Source organism: Grampus griseus, assembly GCF_964374135.1.
Source record: "Grampus griseus genome assembly, chromosome: 13".
Taxonomy (NCBI): Eukaryota; Metazoa; Chordata; class Mammalia; order Artiodactyla; family Delphinidae; genus Grampus; species Grampus griseus.
In genome coordinates, this window is record NC_139007.1 from 47,355,250 (window position 1) to 47,372,698 (window position 17,449).

The window sequence follows — 17,449 nt, forward strand, 5'->3', positions numbered from 1 at the left end:
TGTGGGATCTTCCCGGACCAGGGCTCGAACCCGTGTCCCTTGTATTGGCAGGTGGATTCTTAACTACTGCGCCACGAGGAAAGTCCCTAATCCAGTATATTTTAACTTAATCCAATTTAATTCTAGTACATTTTAACTCACTCCTTCATCTAGTTTTGTGTGTGACTTCAATTTAACTTCAAGTTTAAGATACTTAGGAGCCCTCTGTAGATGAGCTTCGGAACACAGACGCGAGTTGCATCTGGTCTGCTCAGAATTTAAGGTGTGCACACCCTACAGCAGGCACTTCCTCTGAGGAACAGCTACAGCACCCCACCCCACCCCACCCCACGGCCTGCTGGCATGGCTAAATGGCCCCTTGATAGATGGACAGTACGTGGATTAAACACACTTAGAGTACCAAATAAACTTAATTCTGGGAGGAAAAATTACACCTACATTAGTTGGCTAGGGCTGCCATAACAAAACACCAGACTGGGTGGCTTAAACAACAGTAATCTATTTTCTCACAGTTCTGGAGGTTAGACATAAAAGATCAGGTGTCAGCAAGGTTGGTTTCATTTGACTTACAAATGGCCGCCTTCTTGCTGTGTCCTCACCTGGTCTTTCTCCTGTGCATGAGTGCCCTTGGTGTCTCTTTTTACGTCCAAATTTCCTCCTTGTATATAGATGCCAGTTAGAATGGATTAGGGCCCAACCTAAAGGACTCACTTTAACGTAACCACCTCTTTAAAGGCCCTGTCACCAAATACAGTCACAGTCTGAGGGACTGAGGGCATAGTAGTGCTTCAACATATGAATTTGGGGGTGGAGGGCACAATTCGGCCCATAACGATAGCTAACTAGGTTTATTTACCTCTGTCCTAGGCATTAATTTAGGCTTTGTTCATTTAAGAGCCAAAGCATCCTTTTTCAGCCATCCTTCCCCCAATCAGTCTGTACAGAGAGAAGTGATTTGGGGATTACATTCCGTGTAGACCTCCAAGCATCATGTGGGTCCCCTTGGGTACCTAAGACATGACAGCATTCATGGTGACCCATCTGTTGCAATATCGTTAACTGTTTGAGGGTCACCAAAAAGTTGTTCAGCAACAGATCTTATAGACTGCCTCTGAAACCAGAATAATGCTTTTACAATCTTTACCCCTATGGCATGCCAGTTAATTTAGAGATATGCGAGGGTACGTCTGAGAATCCCTTTGGCCTTTCCTAGAAAGCACTGTCAGCGGTGAGGAAACTATTGGAGAGCATACCCAAAGGCTCTTTAATACTTCTGAGGGGCAGTAACAAAGAGAGTTAAGATGGCGAAAGGCAATATGAAAGGCCTGGAGCCAATTCTGTGGCTTCCAGTGAACTAATAGGGAGGGTTTTTTTCCCCCTTAAATACTGTTATATACGACATGTTAAACAAAAGATTTCAAAGAAAATAAGCCAAACAAGTAGTATCCAGCAAATCTTCTCATTCTTCATGCTGCATACCACCAGAAGCAAATCTTATGATAAGACGCACCTTATTATGACACACCTATGGTCAGATTCAAAATGCACTTGATTTTACCAAGCTTATAAGGTCATTTTTATAAAGCAAGTGGATTAGAATCTCCTCTTAAGTGTGCCTGCAGTAATCAGGAAACTCCATACACCATTCTCAAGGGAGTCATGTTTTATACTTCAAATGGTTATTTATCTTATATGTCCAGTGTGTCTTACAGCATACAGCAATTTATACTTTATCTGAGGCGGTGTTAGGCCCAGCATTAATAACAGCGAACAGAAAATACAGTTTATCACTCAACGCAATCTGCATCTGTCGCCACAGTATCACTCTTATAGTCTAATGCACACAAGCAACTGGGCTTGAGGCAACCTTTTCTAGTAGGTCATATAGGACTGCTAATCCACTGACGATAAAATGGGATCCCCACTCTAAGTACTTTCCCTAAATGCGGGGAGGCCTGGTATTAGCTGTCCCATATTAATTTTCAAAAGACCATCAGATGAAGAAGTCATCAAAAGTCATCAAAAGCAAACTACTTAGGTATGAACAATGTCCAAAGAATGATAACTGAAAAATTCTCTGCAAAAATTCTCTAAGAGAAAACTTCCAGCATAGAGGATACTTAAGAAATTATTTTCTCTCAAACTTCCAGCATAGATGATACTTAAATAATTTTCTCTCTGAATTTAATTAGCCGTTTAATTGTTTCATTTCAAAATACTTAAGGAAAAAAATGGTTTATGCAGCAGCAGCAAAAAAAAATCCCTTTATACCCCTCTCACTTAGTAAATAGAAACAGTTCAACAACCTTAAAAATGTGTTACAAGCTCTCCCTTTCCCTACAGAGGTAGTCAAGCAGCATAAATACACTGACACTGAATGGAGAATAATCAAGCAAAGGTTCCTCTGAACTTGTGGTGTCTGCCACAAATTTTTACTTACTAACGGTTTAGGTCATGAATTTTTTGAAAATTGCATGTCTTGGTATGCTTTTGTGGTTTCTCCTCTGCTTTTCCCTTCTCTGTTTTATCTGTTGCCCTTTGGTCTCCTGACACTTCCATTTTCTCCTTTTATGTTCCTGCTGTGCCCACCGCACGGGAGAAACCTGGGCGTAACTGATCCCACCTTTAATCATCTTTTTCTTATTCCAGACTTTCCGGTTGGAATGGGAGGAGGAAGACCCAGGTGCAGCCCAAATATTACCTATTCCACAAAGTGTGGGTGGAAAAGCGTCTCCTTGCCCTTCATTTTGTATCTATTTAACTAACGGCGCTGTCGTGCCCAAACGCATACTGGCCAAGAACTAGATTTCCAAAATGGCTTTGCTCCTTTCGAGCTGGCATCAGTCTATAAAATGCAATTTACTTCCACTGCAACCAACCCTTCCCTGTACCTCAAATACTACCCAATATACAGACAACTGAACCTAACCTAGTGTAGACAGCGAATTCACATCTGCTAGAGAGCCGGCACAGCCGTTGGACTTATGTAAAGAAAGCGTTAAAAGAAAAAAAAAAAACCAAAAAACCACACTAAGCAAACCCGAGGGGCGGGCTTCGCCGGAGATCGCGCTCTCCCGCCGCCGTGCGGACGACGAGCAACCCTCCCCGCCGTGGCCACGCCTCCCTCCGCCTAGCCGTGGCCACGCCTCCTCCTCCGACCCCGCCCCACCGAGGCCACGCCCGACGTGAGGCGCGGGAGCCGCCGGGCCGGAGGCGGGGCTTGAGCCGCCCCTCCCACCGCCGCCGCCGGCGGCCTCCGCGCGGGCCTCACAGCCCGTATTCCACTCACTTTGTTCTCCGCCTTTGTCCTAATCCACACCAGCAGGTGGAGCCGCAGTTAAAGTTTCCGAGTCCATTCCGAGAGCGGGAGCCCATCTTGCTCGCCGCGGAGGCCCTCGCTGGAGGAGGAGGGTCAGAGCTCGGGTGCAGCCAATCGTGGACAACGCTGCTAGTTATCAGAGCAGAATGGGCTGTAGTTTAGTGAAATAGGAAAGCTGCAAAACACTGTGGAGTGTTCCCGTGTAAATAAAAAGAGGAAAAAAAAGTTTCTCAAGTCTCCGCTGCACGACGTCGGGCCGGCGCCGGGGCGGGGGTCTGCGCTCTCCCGAGCGGCCACGCGCTGGACTTTATTGTGCCGCAACAAGCCCCCGTTCCCATTGTTTGTGTTTTTTTCAAAATATGGCAAAGGTTCAGGTGAACAATGTAGTGGTGCTGGATAACCCTTCTCCTTTCTACAACCCATTCCAGTTCGAGATCACCTTCGAGTGCATCGAGGACCTGTCTGAAGGTGAGTCGGGCGCCCGCCCGCCGCCGGGCTGTCAGTTGCGGGCTGCAGACGTTGAAAGTTTCCCGGGCCCGGCCTCGCGCGGGCGGCCGGTGCTTAGCGCCGGGCGGGCTGCGGGCTCGGCTCTGCGGAGGGAAACTTGAAGTTGATGGACGACGGCCGGCGAGGCGCGCGCGGCGTTCGGCCGCAGCCCGGGCGCCTGCCGCGGCTCAACTTGCGAGGAACTTGTTCGAGCGGAGGTAGCCATGTTGTCAGCTTTGTCTGGCGGGCGGACGGTTCGCGAGACCCGCACTCGCGCCCGTGGCGCCGGCCGGGGGTCGCGCTGGGCTGGCCCCCGGCCGCCAACGGCCTCCGCGGCCCCCACGGCCCCAGTGAGGAGGTGGGAAGGAGAGGCATATGTGTGTGGTCGCGCCGGCGAGTTCGCAGCGGAGCCATCTTACCGAGAGTAGAGAACTGGGCCACCGACCCCGGCGTCACGACGCCTCCTCTCCGCGGGTGACGAACGCGGCGCCCCGCCTGCCCACCTTCCTGCCCCCGAGCAAGAGGCAGATCCATTTTTAGGGCTTACGCTGGAGTTGCCGTACTCTCCTGGGTGGCCATGCCCGGCCGCCTCGGGGAGGAGAGCGAGGCTGTCCTTGCGCTGATTTCTGGCTCCCTGGACCAACCAGCAGGGGAGGCGGGCGCAGGCTCGGCCCCTCGGCGCCGCGGGCCGGTGCTCCCGGGGGCCGCCGGTGCTCGCGGGCCGGCGCTCCCCGGCCGGCGCCCGGGATGCTCGGGGCGCCTGGGGATGCTGGCGCTCAGGCTTGCCCAGACCAGCGTGGACTCCTCATCCTTAATGACCGAAATCTTCTCTCCTCTCAGGAAGAAAAATATTGCTAAGCTAGGAAGTTACATTTAACCCGAGAACAGAAATAAGTAAAATACTTAAATAATTTCCAGGACTTAATCACTGGCTTCTAAGTAGTCTGAAAGAAGACTTTCTTCAAGAACGTGTTGAAATCTAAATACAGTAACTCCACATCCAAATACCCTGAACATAAAACACTAAAGTGGGCTAGGAAATAAAAGGTAAAGTCCTGATGGCAATGCAAAATTTTTTACTATTTTTTTCTAAGTACGTTTTAAGGTCTTCAAAAAGATAAATATTTAATATATGCAGTAATAAATTTAAAAAGCTAAAATCTGCCAAGGTCTTTGCGATTTTATTAAAACAATCCAGTGCTCCATTTTCAAAATTTGAGGGGGAAAAAGTTTAACTTCATCAATGGTAATTCAACAATTAAATAGGGGACATACTTCTTTGAACTTACAAGTATGTTTAGCAAAATGCACTTTAAATTATATGCTAATCAAGGCATGTAAAGCACTTTCACTTTAAAAATTAGTTCTTAATCTCTGTATAATGTATTTTATGTAGGGTGTTAACTTGTTAACTTTTTAAATTGCAAAAACAATATATGCTCATTGTAATAGACTTTTTAAAAAGTTGTACATACATATATAAAGTTAACAGTCCTCTGTACTCAATACCTTCCCCAATCTCACTCTAAGTAACCATAATTAACACTTTAGTCTGTGCTCTTCCATATAGTTTTACTACATATATAAAGCACAAATGCACATATATAAGTAGGGCACATTTTCAGAGACGATTCATTTATTAAACTAATTCCTAAATAGGCCATTGGTAATAACATTAAAGGGGATTTTTCTTATTACGGTACTTTGAAACTATTTGGTTACTTTCCCATAGTACTACCATAAGCACTTCAGCGACCAGGCCCATTTTCATGCCCTTTAAACTAATTTTCCCTTTTTATTACCAATTGCATATAAAAATGGGCAAATGCACGAAAAACTATTGAGTCCTTTCCAACTTATACTACAGTGTTTTAGGCATTAGAACTTCTTGAAATTACGGGTATTTCTAAGTGATACCTTCCATTTTAGGAGTCAGTTCTGAACAAGGAAGTTAGATGATTCAGGATGTTGTTACAGGGCTTTGACATTGGATGGTTGAAACCTGCCATTGATGTGTTCTGTTTGTTAACTAGGATCTGTTCAGAACCCAGCTGAATCACATCAAAGTTTTTACTAATGTCAGGAATATACCTACTTCTGCTTGTATACCTCTCTTCCCAGGGCATCTATACTGGGCGTTTATTTAGTATTGTTTAAGAGTTTAAGCTGAGTCATACCAAAGCTGCAAAGGAATCTTTCAAAAAGGTGCCATGCTTACATACTCCACCTAGAGGCTGTGTGGATTAAGGAAATTGAGTTTACTTAGCAAAGGTTTCTTATAGGTCCCATCTTTTATACTGCAGTTCTTTAAAAAAATTTGTTCTTGAAATTGAACTAAAGAATATTCTGAAGAGAAATTTTCACTTTATAATTTTGTCTCAAGTCCCAAGTCAGAGGTTGGCCGCCATTTTCCATACTTTAAGTTGTCAATAGCCCCCAAATGTTTTCACTTTCCTTTAAAAGCTGCCCTGTAGCTTTGCTTCAGAAAAAGCTTTAAGGAGTACTTACTCTTAAGAGAATATACTTGTTTCTACTGTAAGACCTATACAGGGGTAGGACAGCAATCCACAGATTTAAACAGAGGCTTTCCTGTAAATCTGGGAGATAGGAGACCTTGGATGTGTTTGATCTGATGGTCACCAAGCCTGTACAAGTTTTGATTGACTTTATTTCTCTCTTTGTTATGCCTTGTGGATTGCTGACTCTCTGCTTCTTTACTGAATGGAGCCTTTTCTTTTTTAAGTTGATCAATATCAATAATTATAGCTACTGTCAGTTGAATACTTATAATGTACCAGAACTGAATGGTGCTTCCTACTTTAAAACCTCAGGCTTGTACTAATTCACAAAGACTACATACTTCCCCCTAGATCACAGGTCTTCCCAAGTAGTGTAATTAGTTTGAAATTCCCTTGGTGACGTCCCTCACTCCTACCACAAATGGAGATAATTTGCAGGCTGGGATTACCATGATTAAATGAAAGTTAACTTTTTAAATAAATGAGTAAACTCCTTCAAGTGATAATCTGTGCAAAGCATCTGACCATATCCCTTCTTGTTTCAAATATAGGAGACAAGGGAATGAAAGCTGGGTTCCAAAAAAAAAAAAAAGGACAAAACAACTGATGCTGATTTATAAATAAGTACTGAGCATTTTAAACTCAGTAGCTACAGCAAGCATCCATAAGCATAAAAATTAAGCTACAGGTGTTCCCTGAGTTACAGCCTATACTCCTTAAGGCTAGATTATCTCCTCATGGCCTCTGCCCTCACCCATTCCTTCCCACCTCCCACAATTAAGTTCCTTTATTTCACTATTCATTTGAGAACTAAAAGGAATAATTTATCTTCCTTAGATTTTTGGAAAGAGCCCAGGCTTTGGAGTTGGGTCCAAGTTGGGTCCAGGCTTTGGAGTTTATGTCCAAGCAGAGACATAGCTTGGATTCTGATTCTTCGATTTACTAGCTGTATGAATTTGGGTATGTTACTTAGCCTCTCTGAGTCTTAACTTTCCTATTTGTATAATAGGTATAATTAAATCCATATGATACAAAGCTGTTGAGGTTTTAAACAACAGGTGTGAAGTGGCAAGGCCAATGCCCAGCACATAGTAGGTATTTTATGAAAGTAAGTTTTTAAGTCATAACCATGTTCCTATGCCAGACCACAAATGCCAATTTATACCAATTGAGCTAAGAGCACGATACAGAGTGGTACAGATACACATGAAATGAACAAAGCATTATGAAAACCTGTATGTGACAATTCCCAGTCTTATCTCTACTCAGCTAGTTTAGTAGCTTCCACACCCCTTTCTTCTTAAAACCGTTTCTCCAACTGACTTTTGGGTTACCTACCTCACTAGCCACTAGTTTTGTGACTTTATTGATCTTATCTCCCCAACCTCTTAACTTTGGAGAGTGCCCAGGCTCACTCCCTAGGGATCCCACCTATTTTCAACTAAATTTTTACCAGACCTATTCATTATCTCCACTTATTCATTATCTCTAGAACTCCTGATTGTTTCCCTCCCCTGCCCCCTGTAAAAATAAGTGGCTCTTGCTGGCTCTATCTTCGGGATTTATCCAGAATATTACTCCTTCTCGCCCCCAGGGCTACATGTGGTCCAAGCCACCATAATTTCTTGCCTCAGCTGAACTAGTCTCTTGTTTTTTCCCTTGCCCTCTTACAGTCTACACTGAACACAGCAGCCAAAATGATCCTCCTAAAATGAAAGTCAGATCATGTCACTCCTCTACCCAAAACCCTCCAGTGGCTTCCCATGCCACTCAGTGTAAAAGCCTAAAATCTTGATGATGGCCTTCAAGATCTTGCATCATCTGGCCACGCCTCTTGCCCCCAATTTCATGGTTGGCTGTTTTCCCCTTTGCTCATTCTGCTCCTGCGCTGGCGACTTTGCTTTTTCTTGAGCATGTCAAGCATGTGCCTACTGCCTGGACTTTGTACTTGCTGTTCCTTCTGACTAGATATTCATATTGCTTGTTCCCTCTCTTAATCTTCATCAACAAACAGATGATCTCATGAGATGTCAGATGTAGGACCCTGCATCTGGAAATGTGCTAGAAACTGGAGATAAAGTGGTCTAGGTCTGGGACAGAACCATGACATAATAAAAGAAATATAAACCTAAGGGATCTTTTAGTTCAATAACTTGCAGTTTGTAATACAGTATGAATAAGTATTACCTATACTACACTTCTGTTATCTGTTTAGGGAACAAAAATATCTACAAAGTTACAGAAAAATGACAATACATGGTGGCATTAACTGGATTCTCCACAGGTGGCCCAGAAACACCCTCTGGGATTGCTGGTGTAGACTCTGTGGAGTGAATCCAAGAGGCAGGCCACACAGTGCCAAACACCCTAACGGGACCAGGAGGTCTCAGAGAATTTGTAGAGTGGTCTTTCTCCCCCTACTAAAGAAGAGGCCTCTTCCAAAGAACAATCATTTGACTCATCTCTGGGTTCTTCTCACAGAGCACACTGTAAAGGGTGCTCAATAAAGTCTGAATTACACGGAACGTCTTAGGTTGCACTTTATTCTGTCTTGTTACTCGTGCCTGTTCCCACTGTAAATATTCTGATGTATCAAGTGGTATAAGGATCCTTGGTTTTCCTCTTCCCAGTGTAAAGAATGTATGCCATGAAGGGGTGCCATGAGGGAAAAACCCCGCTGTGGGCCCTTAACAGTTGATGAGTTGAAGCCCTAAGGGGCTTCTGATCCACAAGAGCAGTTTGCAAGTAATGATTTTTCCACTTTGGAGCTCTTTGATGATTTGGATCTGTGCAACATAGCATGGGGGAGCCCTTCAAAAGTGTGCTTAGCAGGTTGTTAAAAGATGACATACAGAAAAGGGGGGGGAGGGATTCCTTAGCCAAATCAGTTTAGGAAACACTGGATTAATGGTACTGGTGTTCCTTACTGAAGGATTTTTCAGACCCCTTGCTGTACCAGTGTGCTTTATGAATCCTCAAGAGAAGGTTGTAGTATTTCCCAAGTTTTTGGCCATGTTGTTTTGTTTGTGAGGAGCCCTGCCCAGGGACCAGTATTTCACAAAACAGCATTTTGAGAAACTCTGCTATGAAATGTAAGAATTTCACACCCAAAATTTATAAGGAGCACTTCAGTGCCTTTCTGGGTTTTCTGCTATGAAAAGCCAATTTTAGCAGCCAATAAATGGTGTAAGTGGACATTCAAAGGGTCTTTGATGTCATCTCATAATGTAATTAATGAATATGAAATAATGTTTTGGTTTTTAACCCTAGACCTGGAATGGAAAATTATCTATGTGGGCTCTGCAGAAAGTGAAGAATACGATCAAGTTTTAGACTCTGTTTTAGTGGGCCCTGTTCCTGCAGGAAGGCATATGTTTGTATTTCAGGTAAGATTATTCTTGGTAAACATGTATGCCAAATACATTTCTAAATGGTCCTTAACCCTTTCCTTTTGGGTTAAATCACTCTGGTTCTGCTGCATTCACTTTTTGTCTGCTTCTATCATGTTTTAAGAAGTCTCTGTGTCATGAAGGAATGCCACTTCCTGTTTTTGTGTGCTGAGAGATGTTACTGTGATGTTTATACTTCAGGGTTTGCACAGCATGCAGTAAACCTTATACTCTGTCAGGACCACGTGGTGGTTAATTTTGGGCTCTTCCTGTGAATAGTCCCTTAGTATGAGACCTTCAGGGTGGCTGTCCAGCAGCCCCAAACAGGGATTCAAAATGCTTACTACTAACTGGGGATAGTTAGTAATATGCATTTTCAGATTATAGTTTCAGCCACTAGGAATGATGATGATATAACAAAACAACTTTATTTCAGCATAATCAATAACTCAGCTAGGTTATCAGGTATGTTAGAAGATAGAGATGTACGAGATCTTGGGTCACTGGAACTAAATGAAGTCCAGTGGTCTACTAAAGCATCTACTCTACAGTTCTTATAGAGGATTACAGTTACAAATCCACAACTCTATTTATCATTTGTGAGGAGAAATTCTGCTAACATAATTATGTTCTCAGATACCACTGACAGTATTTAGGTCTGTGCCAAGTCTTCGGACATTGTCTTCTGCATTCAAAAATATTACTTCTTTTAATCCATGTCAAATTGTTGTATAAAACTATTCAGTCACTTCTCAATTATCCATGTTTATTAGAGGGAGATATTTATAATAATCCAAAGAGTGAGTAGCCATTGCTTTTTAAAAAACTATTATTCTTAATTTTGTTACAAGTATTTCTACCCAACAGAGTCTCATTAGTTAAGTAGAACCCACTGAAAATCTAACTTTTCTCTCCCTGACCTCTCACTTCGCTCACTTCACAGATGGGACCAATTTAAATAAATACTGTTGGTCAAATAATCCCACCAGATATGAGCTAAGAATCTCTCAGACATATGGTATCTCTAGAGCTGCTACTGCTCCCTCCCCTCTCCTAAATATAGAATTCAGAATTTTGTTCTCCTAGCCCTAGTGCTTTTTATTAAATAAAAAGCAACAAATACTATATTTTAAATAAACAGTTAAGAAAAGCTTAAATATATTGACTAAAGGCTCAAATATATTAAAAGTGCTGTGAAGCTGAGTTGTGTGACTGTGTGGGGATGCACTGCAGTTGTAGACCTGGTTCAGATCCCACTCTGCTGCTTATTAGCCACGTGTGACTTCAGACAGGCTCCCAGCCTCCCCTAGTCACTCCAGTCATCCCTAAAACGTGGATACTAGCCTACCTCATAAGAACGTTACGAGGATTAAATGAGGAATAAAGCAGTTTAGTATAATCACTGACAGACAGTGCCTATTTCTATAATTGGAACTAAGCTTTTATTCTCTTAGCTTCTTGAAATTGTTATACAGAGAAGCAGTATTTGCTCTAACCCACAAGCCTGGAGAACCTCTACTTCACAGATGATAATTTATGATGCAAGAAACTTGATTTGAGAGGTAGTAATATACCTTTCTATGCTGCTAAAACAAAACAAAAAACAGAACTTGCAAATAAATGCCATGTTTTTGAAACAGACTTTTAAAAATCTTTTCTATGTGTTTATGTTGGTTAAGAATACTCCTTAGTTTTTGGCTTGAAGTATCATAGGAAAAAAATTACTCAAAACTATTTCCCTCTAGTGATTTTTACCTTGGCATCCTGTGCACATGTTGCCAAAAGTACAAAGCAAGTACAGTGTGATTTAGATCATATGTTCAGCCTGTGCATTTTTTAGGATTCACCATTATCAGCAGAAAGGAACTAAAACAGTTTTTATGTTTTAAACAAACTACCATAGCATTCCCCTGGTCTGCCAGGATTTTGCCTCAGAATAAGGCTAGCAGGAAGGTGCCCGGACGTCTGCCTAGTATTGCCTGTTGGAGTCAAAGATCTCTGCTGATCACTTCTCCATCCTAAATGATCTGAGAGGCCTGCAGGCTTCTCTCCTTGAATTTGCTCAAGCTGAATCCTTTAGCAAACAACTGTTAAAACACAAACATGCCTAGAACCAATTTGCTGAGGGGATGGGAAGCAATAGAGGGGAAAGTTCCCATATTACTGAACTACCTCTATTTCCCATCTCCACCCAAAGGCAAACGGCATATTCTGAGGACAGGCCCTCTGTCCCCATTCTGGTATCTCTCCAAGAGAGATCATAAACCACGTCAGGGCAGGAACTGAGTTACGAATGAATTTCAAAATACTAAGTATATACTGTGTGCCTAGAGCTATGCTGGACTCGAGATCACAAAGATGAGCTGGATGGGATGCCTGCCCGAGATAAAGCATAGAATCGCAGAGAAGACTGAAGGGGAAACATATTTAGATCATTGGACATACATTAATAGAGAATTTGTGGGCTTCCCTGGTGGCGCAGTGGTTGAGTCCGCCTGCCAATGCAGGGGACACGGATTCGTGCCCCGGTCCGGGAAGATCCCACATGCCGCGGAGCAGCTGGGCCCGTGAGCCATGGCTGCTGAGCCTGCGTGTCCGGAGCCTGTGCTCCGCAACGGGAGAGGCCACAGCAGTGAGAGGCCCGCGTACCGCAAAAAAAAAAAAAAAAAAAAGAGAGAGAATTTGTGTTGAATAATATGAGTGCATAAAGAGTGCTATTAATTACACCTTTGAGTTAGAAAGGGTTTCACTAAAAAGGATACATTTGATGCAAGCTTCAAAGATGAATTTTTCTGAATGTTAGGGAAGGAGTATATGCAAGGCACAGAGGCATGAAAGCTTATTATTACATTTTAAAGAACCTACATTTCTAGACCAAGAGATGTGGAGTTAAAGGGGTTGTGATGTTGGGTGGAGACCAGTTGTGAAGGGCCTTATAAATGAAGTTAAAAACTGAGATCCTTATCTCAGAAATGAGGGTAATCATCTGAGGTTTTAAAACCTGGTAAAGGGATGGGAATGGATCTGTGCTTAGATAGCGAATGCTGGCCTCAGTGCAAATAGGCTACTGCTGGGGCAGACCAGTAGGGAAGTTTTAGCAATATTCCAGATAAGAGATAAAGACTTGAATTCTGCTGTCAGAGATGGGAAACATTGAAACTGCCTAGATGGAGGAGGTAGGGAAGCTGAGGGTGACAGATTTTTAGTCTGGGTAACTAGGTGAGTGTTTTATGCCTTTTTGTGTCACCTACATGTGGTAGGTATACTGTAATTATGAGTCTTCTATGATAATGGCCTGATTGAGAACACTAGTCAGAAGTGTTCCCAAGCTAAGACATTGGCTGAAGTGTTCACCGAGGCCCAGGGATGGTCCTTAGTGTCGTAGCAAGAGTAAGCCAATCTGCTGGGACTTCATGCACTTTACCACTCAGAATAGCTGCTTCAGGTCATGCTCAATGCCTCACCATCACTGCCTGTCCCCAGTCTGTGATTCCTTCCAACCAGTGTCCTCACTGTCTTCCACACGGCTGTGGACAGGGCGCTAGCCTTCACTCATGTTCTCAGCCACCTCTAGCTCACTTGCCCCACCTTCTGCGTTCCTCAAGGTTCAGCTTACAGCACTTTGATTCAAAACAAGATCATTGATTACATGATCAATCTCAAACAATCTTTACCTTCATTGAATTTCCATGTGTGGGACTATTTGTATTTTTTGAAAATCTGCTATATAACTATTTCCATTCCATTTTCAGTTTTATATTAATTTACTATTAGAATATCTGTGAAGGGTGGATGAGTGGATATGAGAATATGTGTCCTGGGAAACTGGATAACAAACATTTGCTGCCAAAAGGCTATATGGAGATAACTGAATATTTACTAATTTAGGTCTGAAAATTATGACTGGGAAAGGTTGGAATTAGTAAGACTATTGATTTGCTTACTATATTTTATAAAAGGTTCTATTATTGAATATTGCATAATCCCTCATGAACAACCACACACTGTAGCCAGAATTATTTTTCTCTAGACGTAGTGATGCTTTCAGGTGCCCAGGTACTTAGGTATACTGTGGAGAAACACGTGAATTATATTTTCTAGCTATAAGTCAGTTTCAAAAAAAGTGAGCATTTGCCTTCCCAGTATGATTTCCATATTTTGGTTGCTGCACCCTTAACCAAAGGTGCTCAGTGTAACCAAAACTCCAGTTTTGCTTATGGTTAACAACCTTTTGTGATGTGTGTTTCTTTTCTTTTTAAATTATTCTAGGCTGATGCACCTAATCCGGGACTCATTCCAGATGCAGATGCAGTAGGTGTAACAGTTGTGCTAATTACATGCACCTATCGAGGTCAAGAATTTATTAGAGTTGGTTATTATGTAAATAATGAATATACTGAGACAGAATTAAGGGAAAATCCGCCAGTAAAACCAGACTTTTCTAAGGTAATGCTCTGATTTTTCCTTTTTCATTAATTTTACTATACAACTTTTTTAAGCAATTGCCATTTCATGGTACACTATGAAAATGGCTTTGAGACAAAATAAATTTGAGGTCCTTGTGCCAACTGAGCAAACTAATCTTTGTTCCATTACCATGGATGACCTCAAACCCTACCTCCAGATTAGTCATTAGTAATTACTGTTGGTTCGGCACCTTGAGAGTCTCTGATGATTTAGAAAATTGAAAGTGCCTCCTATAAGAAACAGGTCTCTAGTAATGGCTCCCTGTGTGGCATTCCCCATACGTCATGATTCTATCCATTTCAGTCTTTAGACATTCAAATTCATGTTTGTTTTACTGATTATTCAATAATATTTTTGTCTGTAACTCTTCCCAAAATTGTGGGGGGAAGTTTTGTGTTTGTTTTTCATAGGAACGTTGTTATCTCAAAACTCCTGTACGCCTTGCTTTATGTGCTGTTCTCAGAGGTTAAACTAAAGGTCTTAAATATTATCTGGTGGTGAAAACAGCGTAGCTTCTGAGTGAGAAGCTGAAAATCTGTGATTCGGTATTCTCAAAAATACTAAGTACTTTATGATTTTCCATTGGGAGCTGTAATAGTTTAGTAACTGGTGATTTTTGTGAGATTGAACATAACACCCTATCTGCCAGACCATGCAAGAAAAATTACATGGGAGTAGAATGGAATGTTCTCCTTTCTGATAATAAGGCTGGAAGGTTTTTTATTCTGATGTGGAACGTTCCATTTCAAATTTATTAGTTACCTGTATGGTTCCTTGTATAGCAAAAAGAGAAGAAACTAGAATATTGTTTCTAAGAATGAGCCATAATAATTAAAAGATAGGAAACTATTAATAATGAGAGGTCATATGTGGGAATATTTTTCATTTTCCTTGAAAATATTAGTGAAGAAACACCACATTAATCTAGAAAGCATGTTAATTTGTTAAATAAAGCATCCTCTGAAGCGTTCAAGAGATTCTCTCCCCTTTAGGAAACAAGTACAGAGTTAGAATATTTTGTTGGATAGTAAAAGAGCTGGATAATTCCCTCAGGTTCTCCACATCTTGCTTCCATTAGACTAAAATAATTTCTTTGCTTCGGCCCTATTTCTCGTTTATGTTATGTTTAATGTGCTTTACTTGACTTACACTTTTGTATATGAATTAGCCCTTAAGGAGTACTAATATAAAGAACCATTCTATTAAGGTCTATTTGTGTATGGTAATCTAACTTTCTTAGTGTTTACCATTTATATATTTCCTTCTTCCTCTAGCTTCAAAGGAACATTTTGGCATCCAATCCCAGAGTCACAAGATTCCACATTAATTGGGAAGATAACACAGAAAAACTGGAAGATGCAGAGAGCAGTAATCCAAATCTACAATCACTTCTTTCAACAGATGCATTACCTTCAGCATCAAAGGGATGGTCCACATCAGAAAACTCACTAAATGTCATGTTAGAATCCCACATGGACTGCATGTGACCACCTGCCATCCCTATAGTACAAATTAAGCTATAAAAACACACAGAACTATTTCCCTGAAATTCCATAAGTCCATAGTCAAGATACAATGTGAAGAATTTGTTTAAAAAACATCCTGTAGAAAGTTTATAAGAAAACCAGTATTTGAGCAAATTGTGGAATATAAATACAACTATTTTTAAGTAATTTTTTTCTCTAATGTGTTATTTTATTTGTTCTGAAACTAATCTGATTAAAACATATATATTATTTTCTTTTCCTCTATATGTAATTAAAGCACTTATAAAGAAAAGTGAATCATTAGACCAGGTTGTAAAGATATCTTAGCCTCTTGGACAATAATCTTTGGACCACTATTTTACTAATCTTTGAAAGAACAAAGTTAACTTCAACTAAAATGTGTCTTCCTGTGATAACACATAGTTTGGTTTGATTTAAGGGGCAAGTTTTCATTCTTTTTACGGCATGCCCTTAAAGAAGGGATTTGAAGTCAACTGTATGCTACCAAGAACTCTAGGATCTGATTTTCCAGGCCACCTTGAAGCCTCTTAACGGCTACTGTTCAGTTCATATAATGTTAGCCAGCATTCAGTTTGGTTTCTAAGACAACAAATGTGGTTAATTGTTTATAAGGTCCTCTGGCTATGATTTTTGTTTTTATAACAGTTCAGGACATCAGAACACTCCTTGAATCATACATCATTACTACCCAGTGAATTCAGCAGGTCAAGAGCAGATACAAATTCCCTAAGTTTAAGAGCAGGAGAGTATAATGACTTCGTTCCGTTCGTTAGATTTATAATACTATGAACTTAACTCTTTAAAACTGTTTTGCTAGGTCATCTGTTGTTGGCAGCATTTATATAAAAGCAGTGGATTTGGAAAGATATATTTAGCTTTATCATAATAGATAAGTTACTATTTTGGAACTATATATATTTTCACATGTAGTACTCTTCTCCATATCCCCTGACACTCATGCACAATAAGATTAGGCGTATTTGTGGTGGACATATTTTAGATAGCTTTTCCAGGTAAGTTTTTTAAAAGCAGTCTTGGAAAGGAATGCATTAACTAAATGGGCCAAAAAGTTCTTTTTCACTGATGAGAGCTAGGTCCTTCCTCAAAGAGTTTCTTATGCTCCAGTAAATTAAATGTAGAATATTCTCATTACTCTTGCTGCTAAGCAAGACATTAGCCATATAATGCAGAGTTATGCAGTGCCTTCATATCTCAAACTTTTATACTGCACTTTTTAAAGCTTATTTTGAGGAAGGGAAAGGGGCATTTGTCTGCATATGGATTCTCAGTTGTATATATTTCCTGTCATTCTAAAAAGTGACTTTGTGAAGCAAAATTTTGCTAAATGTTAAACTTTGAAATTTAATATACCAGATAATTAAAATACTGTCCACTAACTAGTTCATAGACTTTAAAAGTAAAATACATCCGGCTGTTAAAACCATATGAAGAAAATTTCATTTTTGTCTAATTGCAATTAAAAGAAAATGTTAAAATATTAAAATGAAAATAAAAGTAATACTTTCCAACCAAGAGCTCAGTGATTAATATAACAAGAACACAATATGTGCTTGTCAGGAATAAAGCATATATAAGCCAAATTTCCAAATCAATTCACTGCTGAGTTTTTATTCTGATTAATTATGATTGGTTTGTACTGACATCAAAGGGTTAGGTTTTTATATCAATTTGTAAACCAACAGCCAATTTTCACAAAAGTTTGAGACTTAAAAACTATTATCTCTTATTTAAAATTTTTAT

The 17,449-nt window shown here is 40.9% G+C and overlaps 2 protein-coding genes across 2 annotated transcripts in view; one reads left to right on the forward strand and one right to left on the reverse strand.

Moving 5' to 3' along the window:
- MCM9 (minichromosome maintenance 9 homologous recombination repair factor) overlaps positions 1 to 17,449 on the reverse strand; it is an 82,078-nt gene that overhangs the window by 40,532 nt on the left and 24,097 nt on the right. The gene's annotated exons all lie outside the window — the stretch shown is intronic.
- ASF1A (anti-silencing function 1A histone chaperone) lies at positions 3,302 to 17,133 on the forward strand. The gene is made up of 4 exons (XM_082668854.1): positions 3,302 to 3,787; positions 9,595 to 9,710; positions 13,983 to 14,159; positions 15,455 to 17,133. The coding sequence occupies exons 1-4, from the start codon at positions 3,679 to 3,681 to the stop codon at positions 15,665 to 15,667; spliced, it is 615 nt and encodes a 204-aa protein (XP_082524980.1). The 5' UTR covers positions 3,302 to 3,678; the 3' UTR covers positions 15,668 to 17,133.

Bases quoted from the DNA above. Each gene is read 5' to 3' on its own strand.
- ASF1A (XM_082668854.1), top strand. From the start codon at position 3,679: ATGGCAAAGGTTCAGGTGAACAATGTAGTGGTGCTGGATAACCCTTCT. The intron at 3,788-9,594 runs GTGAGTCGGGCG...TTTTAACCCTAG, and splicing joins CATCGAGGACCTGTCTGAAG to ACCTGGAATGGAAAATTATC. The intron at 9,711-13,982 runs GTAAGATTATTC...AAATTATTCTAG, and splicing joins GGCATATGTTTGTATTTCAG to GCTGATGCACCTAATCCGGG.